General features: G+C 37.4%; 1 protein-coding gene across 2 annotated transcripts; it reads left to right on the plus strand.

Moving 5' to 3' along the window:
* The first annotated feature begins 1301 nt into the window (after window positions 1-1301).
* On the plus strand, window positions 1302-8998 carry LOC103851787 (calcium-transporting ATPase 8, plasma membrane-type). Of its 2 annotated transcripts, XM_033285094.1 has the most exons (35): window positions 1324-1541; window positions 1646-1798; window positions 2026-2219; window positions 2306-2422; window positions 2529-2565; window positions 2638-2753; window positions 2840-2971; window positions 3065-3154; window positions 3236-3305; window positions 3389-3459; window positions 3544-3627; window positions 3710-3787; window positions 3868-3942; window positions 4059-4142; window positions 4229-4311; window positions 4411-4519; window positions 4615-4670; window positions 4812-4854; window positions 4957-5040; window positions 5157-5282; window positions 5391-5456; window positions 5543-5641; window positions 5903-6013; window positions 6115-6282; window positions 6493-6552; window positions 6651-6815; window positions 6931-7047; window positions 7197-7295; window positions 7401-7538; window positions 7639-7785; window positions 7865-7999; window positions 8081-8188; window positions 8296-8387; window positions 8490-8587; window positions 8695-8998. In XM_033285094.1, the coding sequence occupies exons 3-35, from the start codon at window positions 2076-2078 to the stop codon at window positions 8703-8705; spliced, it is 3213 nt and encodes a 1070-aa protein (XP_033140985.1). In that variant the 5' UTR covers window positions 1324-1541; window positions 1646-1798; window positions 2026-2075; the 3' UTR covers window positions 8706-8998. The 2 variants fall into 2 exon arrangements, with proteins under 2 accessions (XP_009126900.2, XP_033140985.1); XM_009128652.3 differs by lacking the exon at window positions 1646-1798 and having other exon boundaries at window positions 1302-1541.
* The last annotated feature ends 817 nt before the right edge of the window (window positions 8999-9815 follow it).

Below are 9815 nucleotides of genomic sequence, written 5' to 3' on the forward strand. Positions count from 1 at the left end.
TTCTAGTAGTTATGTACCTAGGTTTTTGACACATAAAATCGAAAAAAATGTGGATCAATAACATATTATAAGTAAAACAATAACTGTGTGAAATAAAAAAAGTATACCTCCTTCAAATTCAGAAAACATAGTTGCATAATAAAAGAAATTAAAGGTTATTTGACCCTCTAAATTGTAAAGTTTGTTCCAGATGCTACCAGCACGTGAGACTTGCTGGTGGTTCGTTCCTGAAAGTTTCTTCTCATCTTCAAGGTCGTCTAATGCAGAGCTCTCATGGCGGCGAAGGTGGTGACACTCGCATGCTTATATTGCTTGCTCGAGAAGACTAATACACTAAGCCGAGACAATATATTGTAGCTGTAAGCTATATGCTGTAGATATTTCAAAGTCAAATATGTAATGTTTATATAAAATAATTATTTTTTCTCAACTAAAATAATTTAAATTAATGATTTTTATAAATTATCAAAGCTTATTGTTATTTAAAATGTGATATGTAAATAATATTTTATGGTATTTAAAATATTTCAATAATTTTGGAAACATCTATAATTAAATAAAAATACTTATAAATGTTTTTATTATGATTATCTAATTTATTTGATATTATAGATAGTTTCTTCATTTTATAGTTGCTACAGCCTATAAAACAGTGATTTATATTTTTTGCCTGAAATACATAAAAAAATTTGCTTTAATTTTTTTGCTGTAACTTTAAAAATAAAGCTAAAGCATGATTGGTAAAAGTTAATAGAAATTTAGTGTAGGGTTTGACTAACAAAAATAAAGCTACAACATAATTGGTAAAATTTAGTGTTTTAGAAATACATAAAGCTAAAGTATGGAGATAAAGTCCAACCAATCACTCCCATGATATCTAAAAATATTCAAAATCCAAACGGAAAAAGTTGATCCTAAAATAAGTATGGTTGCAAAATGGGTTTTGATATGAGTTACAAATTACATTCGAGCTGAAGTGTTAACCGAGCCCGATATATACTAGACCCGAAATTCCACTTCTTAGGTTCAAATCTAGAGTTAATTAATCCTAATGATATAAATATATTTACTTTTCAATAAAAAAAATTTGGAGGTTTTTCCGGTGAAAATAAACTAAAAAAATATCTTAGGGAAACCCTCTATTTCAAACTTGTAAATTGTAATGGTCTTTTTTTTGTTTAGATAGATTCGGTTTAATTAAAAGGAATAATACAGATATTTGTTAATTAATTAAAAATAATAAAAGGCTAATCTAACACGACTGCGAGCATTTATTTAACGCGTGCCACGTCGCGTAGTTGAAAAAAAAAGAAAGTAACTACATAATAACGGGCCAGCAGGGGCTTCTTTATAAAGTTTGAATGTGAAGATTTACTCATCAACCCTAATCCCTCGTCTATCTATACATACACGATACACTTGTATATCGATTATAAATATTCCCAAGCTCTCTCTCTCTCTCTCCCCCACAGAGAAAGTTGAAAGCGACGAGAACAAGCAACGTTTTCCGGCGAACTAACCAGAGTTTTCCTCCAGTCCAGGTAGAATTTGGTTATAAACCGACTACGATTTTTAATTGGTTTTCGCTGAACCGAGTCTTAAATAATATTTTAATATATAAGATTAGTTTTGTTTAATGTATAAGATTTGCAGTGTTGGTCGCTTTGTCTCCCATTCGTCTTCTTCTTCTTCGTTTGTTGAAAATCTGTTGACTGCTTTGCTTTAACCGTAACCGCCAAAGCGCGCTTTTCTCGTGGTGGAAGAGACCTCGCGCACATCGATTTTGGCTTTTATATCAGTGAGATTCGGAAGAAAATCTGAAACTGAAAATTTGAAATTCGAATTTGAAATTGAAATTGAGATTCTCGGAAAATACTTTGATTCGAAGAGAGGCTTTAGCTTTACTTTTTTTTTGTTTTTTCCCTCACCAGCTTGCTATTTCACGTGGTTGGTTGAAAGCAGAAGCAACCTCTTAAAGTATAAACAGCCAACTTATCCTTTTTTTTGTTTCTTTTCCCTTCTCAGATTTAGGGATTGAGAGTGAGTGGGTGGTGTTTTCTCTCCTGCGACTTACGATGACTAGCCTCTTCAAGCAATCTCCGGGAAGACGCCGGGGAAGCGATTTGGAGTCCGGCAAAAGCGACGCCGCCGACTCCGATAGCGACACCTTCTCCATCCCCGCTAAGAATGCTTCCGTCGAGCGGCTCCAACAGTGGAGAGTAAGACCTACTCCTTCTTCTTGTAGATGCGATTTATTTTTTTTGTATCTGCAATCGATCTTAGCGTTGGTGTTGTATATTCGCAGAAAGCTGCACTAGTGCTCAACGCTTCAAGGAGGTTCCGTTACACACTGGATTTGAAGAAGGAGCAAGAGACGAGGGAGATGAGACAGAAGATCAGGGGCCACGCTCATGCTCTTTTGGTTAGTTTTTTTTTTATCTAGCTGCTGGTGAGAATCATGGTGTTGGTGTGAATGTGATATGGACCGTTTTTTTTTACTGATGATGAATGTTTTTTTTTTGTGTTAGGCTGCAAATCGTTTTATGGATATGGGGCGTGAGCAAGGTAATGTTGGTGCGTTTTTGCTGTGCGGAGTTTTTATATTTATTTAACTGGTGTGGTCTTCTTTTTATTCAGGGGTTGAAAAATCAGTAGCTTCTGCTACTCCAGCTGGTGATTTTGGAATCGGACCTGAGCAGCTTGTGTTGATGTCGAAGGATCATAACGTTAGTTCTCTGAAGCAGTATGGAGGGGTACGTTGTGTGGTCTCTTTGTTGGCTTTTCTGTACTTGATTTTTTTCTTGGTCAGAACTAATTTGTTGGTGGGAAATTGCATCAGGCTCAAGGGCTGTCTGAGTTACTGAAGACAAATGTAGAGAAAGGTATCAGTGGGGATGATGATGATTTGCTAAATCGCAAGACCGTCTATGGTTCAAACACGTACCCTCGCAAGAAAGGGAAAGGGTTTCTGGTTAGTAGATAGTTCTTTTTTGCTACTTGAATGTATGTTTTTCCTTGCTCACTTTCTTAAAGCCTGTTGGTTTCTTGTTTTTGTTTATTGCAGAGGTTTCTTTGGGATGCTTGCCAGGATCTCACGTTGATCATTCTGATGGTTGCTGCAGTAGCGTCTTTAGCTCTCGGGATAAAAACGGAGGTTTGTTGATGAAGTTAATTAATCAAATCTGCTCTTCCCTCTTTCAGAAGTGTAATGTCAACTGCAATTTAACCGTTACAGGGTATCAAAGAAGGATGGTATGATGGAGGAAGCATTGCATTTGCAGTAATTCTTGTGGTTGTTGTGACTGGTAAATCCTTTTCTGTTCAACTGAATTATCTTAGGAATGACTCCTGTATGTATTTGTTTCTGATGCATTCTCCTCCTCTGCAGCTGTCAGTGACTACAAACAGTCCCTCCAGTTTCAGAACTTGAATGATGAAAAGAGAAACATACATCTGGAGGTATGAATTTGCACTAGTGTAAATCTTTTCTCATTCTCTCTTTTTCATGTTTACTTCTTAGTTACACCGTTGATTGCTGTACAGGTTGTAAGAGGTGGAAGACGAGTGGAAGTGTCAATATATGACCTTGTGGTTGGTGATGTCATACCCCTCAACATTGGCAATCAGGTATATGGTTTATTCAATTCCTTTTAATTTTCCCTTCGTCCATAATACCTTGAGTCTAACTGAAAGTGAAAACGATCTTTAGGTCCCTGCAGATGGAGTGCTGATAGCTGGCCACTCTCTTGCCCTTGATGAGTCTAGCATGACTGGAGAGAGCAAAATCGTATGTTTTTGTTTTCTATGACAGTGAAGTTGTTTCCTTTTGGGATAACGCTTAACTGTCTGCTGTTCTTTTCTTGATAGGTTAACAAAGACGCTAACAAGGACCCATTCCTAATGTCTGGCTGTAAAGTGGCAGATGGAAATGGTGTTATGCTGGTAGGATTCCTCCTAGTTTTTCTTTTTGCATAGCATAAAATAATTATTAGCTAATACTAAAAAGTTGGTACATCTGAGGAGATAGTTAAATTATGTATGTATTTTCTTTATGCAAGGTTACTGGTGTTGGAGTCAACACTGAATGGGGATTGCTGATGGCCAGTATTTCTGAAGACAATGGTGAAGAAACTCCCTTGCAGGTAGATTTTTAGACCATTGTTAACACTTAACACTGAATCTTCATTTCTTTTACAAATTCAGCTAATCTTTGACGGGCTTGTACTAGGTGCGATTAAATGGGGTAGCTACATTTATCGGATCCATTGGGTTATTTGTTGCTGCGTGTGTGCTAGTGATTCTACTGGTTCGGTAAGGATTCTATCTTTGCTGGTTATTGTTTTGAAACTTAATCCTTATCGTCATCACTGCATGTGTATAATTATGTATGTTGTTCTCTCTTTTTTGCAGATATTTCACCGGTCACACTGAAGACGAAAGGGGAGGTCCTCAATTTGTCAAAGGAAAGACAAAAATCGGTCATGTAGTTGATGATGTGATCAAAGTTATTACCGTAGCGGTATGTCTCTTAGTTATCATCGTAACCATAAAGGGAGCGGACAGTAAGAATCTTTAATTTTCTGTCGAAATGCTAATACTCTGCTATTGGTGCAGGTCACGATTGTAGTAGTGGCAGTGCCTGAGGGTCTTCCATTGGCAGTTACGTTGACGTAAGCACTTTCTATCTTGCTACATCAGAAAGTTATGTTCCCTTTCAACTACTCTGTTTTGTGTGCTAGTTTCATAGTTTAAAAAGTTCACTTTTCTTTGCTGATTGTATTTGCTTTTCTACTATTTTTGTTTCGTTTCAGTCTTGCCTATTCAATGAGGAAAATGATGGCAGACAAGGCTTTGGTATGATTACTTTTCCGTCTCCCTATCTTTCTTGTGTGATGGGAGTGAACAATGTATGTTCTCTTAGAAGCTCTATCAACATGACAAATATTTGACACACAGGTGCGGAGGCTATCTGCTTGTGAGACAATGGGCTCTGCCACCACTATTTGCAGCGATAAAACTGGAACACTAACTTTGAATCAGGTGTGTTTTGTGTTTACAAATCTGGGTTGGGTTCTTGCTCTAAATTAGAGTAATATACTTAAGAAAGTTTAATCACTTGATGTTACTAATTTTTTCTTTTTCCAAAAAAAACATAGATGACAGTGGTTGAGTCTTATGCGGGGGGAAAGAAAACCGATACTGAACAATTGCCAGCAACTATCACTTCATTATGCGTTGAAGGAATAGCTCAAAACACAACTGGTAGTATTTACGTCCCAGAGGTAAGTAGTAGCTTTGATAGCTTGACTGAGGAATGCAACTTTTAAGATAATTTCCTGAACACTGCGTCCTGTTAGAGAAGACACTCATGGGGTTTTATTTGCTCACAGGGTGGCGGTGATTTAGAGTTCTCTGGTTCACCAACAGAAAAAGCCATTCTTGGCTGGGGAATTAAGGTTTAAAATTTCTTAAAGTTTTCTAGTTCGAAGATAGTTTGATACCTATTAGTTGAGGCGTGATTTGTATTTCCCCTCTCTTTCAGCTGGGCATGAATTTCGATACAGCCAGATCGCAGTCTTCTATTCTTCATGCTTTTCCGTTTAACTCAGAGAAGAAACGTGGTGGTGTTGCTGTAAAAACGGTAACGTTTCTCCTGCTAAAATATAAATGCTATTATGGGTTTTGGCTTTTTGGGCAAAAATACCATGAGTTTATGAGGAATAAAACATACATATTATTCATCCTTTTCTTGTCATGGGATTTCTTTTACTCTGTATCTGTAAGGTTGTGAAAGAAGGGTCTAATATATCGCTGCAGTTGAAGTGATTTGGCTCTCTCAGTTCTCTATAAGCATGGTTCAGTTTTTCAATTGACTTTTTCTGTTTATGATATTACTTATCAGGCTGATGGTGAAGTTCATGTTCACTGGAAAGGAGCTTCTGAAATTGTCCTTGCATCTTGCAGAAGCTACATCGATGAGGATGGTAATGTGGCACCAATGACTGAAGACAAGGTTTGTGAAAAGAAGTCTAATTTATTAACCTCTTAAATTTGTCGTATCTGTATGATTCTGCAATTTACCTTATGGTTACTGTGTTTCTTTGATGTTTCCAGGCACAGTATTTCAAGAATGGTATCGAAGAGATGGCTGGAAGAACCTTACGATGTGTCGCACTGGCCTTTAGACACTATGAAGCTGAAAAGGTCCCAACAGGCGAAGAACTCTCAAAGTGGGTACTCCCAGAAGACGACCTTATTTTGCTAGCTATAGTAGGCATAAAGGTGAGGATTGATTTGGTTTATTTCTGTACGTTTTACTTTATCTGGAGATTAGTTAAGCAAAATTTGTGGTAGTGTGCCTCTCATCCTTCGAGATTGCTTTCGGTTTTTCGCTTAACACCAATTTTCTTATATTTCAGACAACAACCCGTATGTTATGTTCTGCAATATTCTTGGTAGAGTTTCTTAACGAATTGTTTGAAATGTGCACAGGATCCATGTAGACCAGGAGTCAAAGATTCAGTTCAGTTGTGTCAGAATGCTGGTGTCAAGGTACTTGTTTTATTTAAAGTCTCATTGCTATTTGTTTCCTCGTTTTAGCCTGCTAGTAACGCTTGCATCATCACTTTATTGTATTTGTTGATGTTCAGGTCCGTATGGTCACTGGAGACAACGTCCAAACTGCCAGGGCTATTGCTTTGGAGTGTGGAATATTAACCTCAGATGCTGATGCCTCCGAGCCTACTCTCATTGAAGGAAAATCATTCCGCGCCTTGACTGATGCAGAAAGGGACAAGATTAGTGACAAAATATCGGTAATGTTGATAACACCACTTTTGAATTCTCAGTCTGAATGGGTGTCATCCAATTGTAATATGATAAGTAGTAACAGGCTATCTAGAAATTTAATTGTTTGCTTCACGTGTGAAGGTTATGGGCCGATCATCTCCCAATGACAAGCTTCTGCTGGTACAATCTCTGAGAAGACGTGGGCATGTTGTTGCTGTGACCGGAGATGGGACAAATGACGCTCCTGCACTGCACGAGGTAAACAGTTTTGCTAATTTTTAAAACTGGTTACGCCGAAGCCTACAACTATTGAAAGCTCGATTTGCCAAGTATTTTTTTATTTGTCTATGCTTATTCAGAGCCGATCATTTTCTGATTGGTGTTGGATATTTTAATTGGATTTTCAGGCCGATATTGGTCTTGCTATGGGAATAGCAGGAACAGAAGTGGCTAAGGAAAGTTCGGACATCATCATCTTGGATGATAACTTTGCTTCAGTTGTCAAGGTTTGTTCAAATTCACTTCATTGCCAAAATCTAGAAAGTTTTTCTCGCAATTGAATCTGATTATTCGATATTCAAACCAAACATTGGATGGCGTCTGATGTATAGGTTGTTCGCTGGGGACGATCAGTCTACGCCAACATTCAGAAATTCATCCAGTTTCAGCTCACAGTCAATGTTGCCGCTCTTGTCATTAACGTTGTAGCTGCTATCTCAAGTGGTGACGTTCCACTTACCGCTGTGCAGGTTTGAGTTTCTGTTTCTTTTGGCTCGTTTCAAATCTCTCTCCCCAACTAAACACATATAGTTTTGTTCATACACTTGACGTTTTTTTTTTGTCATACAGCTTCTGTGGGTTAATCTGATTATGGACACTCTCGGAGCATTGGCTTTGGCTACCGAACCACCCACTGATCATCTCATGGGAAGGCCTCCCGTGGGCAGAAAGGAGCCTCTTATTACCAACATCATGTGGAGGAACCTGTTGATTCAGGTAAAAAAAAAAAGTCGATGACTAAAAAACCCCTCTTTGTATATTTGAAATCACTCCCATACTAATATAAAACTTTCAGGCTATCTATCAAGTGAGTGTATTGCTACTTCTCAATTTCCGAGGCATAAGCATACTTGGCCTTGAGCATGAAGTTCCTACACATGCCACCAGAGTGAAGAACACGATAATTTTCAACGCCTTTGTTCTCTGCCAAGTAAGTAAACTGAAATCAAAAGGCCTGAGCATGTAAACAAGCGCGTTTGTTAATTTGATTTTTTTTTTTTGGTTTTGACAGGCATTTAACGAGTTCAATGCTCGAAAACCAGACGAGAAGAACATCTTCAAAGGCGTTATCAAGAATCGTCTCTTCATGGGAATAATAGTCATAACTCTCGTCCTCCAGGTATAATAATAATACTAATAATTGAGTCCATCACAAAAACGTATTGCAATTTACACATCCTTTATTCTTTCCACATGGAGACTAAATCTTATTTTGTCGTTTGTCAGGTTATCATTGTTGAGTTCCTCGGCAAATTCGCTTCCACAACAAAACTTAACTGGCAACAATGGCTAATATGTGTTGGCATCGGTGTGATCAGGTCACGTTTTTTTATTTTATATACTGTCTACATTTACATGTGCAGTGCTTGTTGAAACACTTCTAACTTTGAACACAAAACTTTTTTGTTAAAAATGAGCAGTTGGCCTCTTGCTCTGGTGGGGAAATTCATTCCGGTGTCAAAAACTCCTCTCAGCAACAAACTAAAATGCTGGGGCAAGAAAAAATCTTCTGGAGAAGGTAAACAACAAACTTTTGAAGCCTTGTGATTTTATCATTAGTTGCAAATTGATAAGGAATGTTCGGTTTGGTAATTTTTTCAGTATTAACGACATTTTGTGCCACAGGTTCACTCTGATTTGGATGCCGGGTTTTATGACAGCCGCTACGCGAGATTTAAGTACACTACTTCTAGGACTAACAAGAAGAAAAACAACGTTTCGTTTGGTGTTAATGATGGATGGGTTTTATTGATATATTTTGGAAACCCATGCCAAAAGTACAGTTTTTCGGGGTTTGTCTATGCGGTCAAGTTTGGATTTCATGTTTTTTCGGTTATTTACAATATTATTGATTGACTGGTGAAGATTTTATAACCATGAAATATGGAAACTCGTTATGTTATTTATCGTTAGCTCAGCAGTTAATACCCGTTTCCCGTGACCTCTCAATCTCAATGGAAGTCTTGGATATTTAATAATAATATCGAGGCTTTATATTAGTCAATGTATTGCTCGGCGTATCGGAACCGGTCTCCGTCGACTGATTTGTTTTTACTGGTGACATTGTCCTTGTTGTTATACTAAAGAAATCACCCAGGGTATGTGTTTGGAATTGACCCATGGGGAGATCTGAAGCTCGTCGAACGTCTTCAGTATCTTATACACTTGCACCTAAATTAAAGTTGATAAAAGCCAATATGATGGTTTCATCTACCGAGACTGGGATCATGTTTGGGAGGGTACACTGTCTACGAGAGTTCAAATGTCATGGTGCGAACCAAGAGTTTGTTTGACCAAGACGTTTTGGTGAACGTGAGTGTGGAGAAACAAACGGATATAAAGCTTAGCGGTTACATAAGGATCCCAAGCAAGACAAAGGAGACATGCCTACTCTTAAGCAGATAGGGAAAAGTAGCTGAAATTAAATTCACTCACTATCCTCAATATTTCATATAAAAAAATATAACCCATTGACGTTCATTTTATCTTGCATTCTTTGAAATCTCATATTCTCGAAAAGTGACAATTTTAAATTCAAAGCTAAACTATATAGTACATAGTATAGACATCTATCATACAAAACATATCCAGTAAATAAAATACTTCCAAATGAAATGCTAGTTCTTTAGCATCATGAAAATTGAACCATAATTAGTGTGCAAGGTTATTTTTTGGTGTTCAATATTTATTCCGCCAGTAATCAATCTTCTTATGTCTCAATTAAAAATCAAGATTTGGTGATTATT

Source organism: Brassica rapa, chromosome A02 (assembly GCF_000309985.2).
Source record: "Brassica rapa cultivar Chiifu-401-42 chromosome A02, CAAS_Brap_v3.01, whole genome shotgun sequence".
Classification (NCBI taxonomy): domain Eukaryota; kingdom Viridiplantae; phylum Streptophyta; class Magnoliopsida; order Brassicales; family Brassicaceae; genus Brassica; species Brassica rapa.

What these genes read in the sequence shown, in the direction of transcription:
- LOC103851787 (XM_009128652.3), top strand. Translation starts at nt 2,076, where the DNA reads ATGACTAGCCTCTTCAAGCAATCTCCGGGAAGACGCCGGGGAAGCGAT. An exon ending in TTCTTGGCTGGGGAATTAAG is followed by an intron (nt 5,457 to 5,542) that starts GTTTAAAATTTC and finishes CCTCTCTTTCAG; the next exon opens with CTGGGCATGAATTTCGATAC. An exon ending in AGATTAGTGACAAAATATCG is followed by an intron (nt 6,816 to 6,930) that starts GTAATGTTGATA and finishes TCACGTGTGAAG; the next exon opens with GTTATGGGCCGATCATCTCC.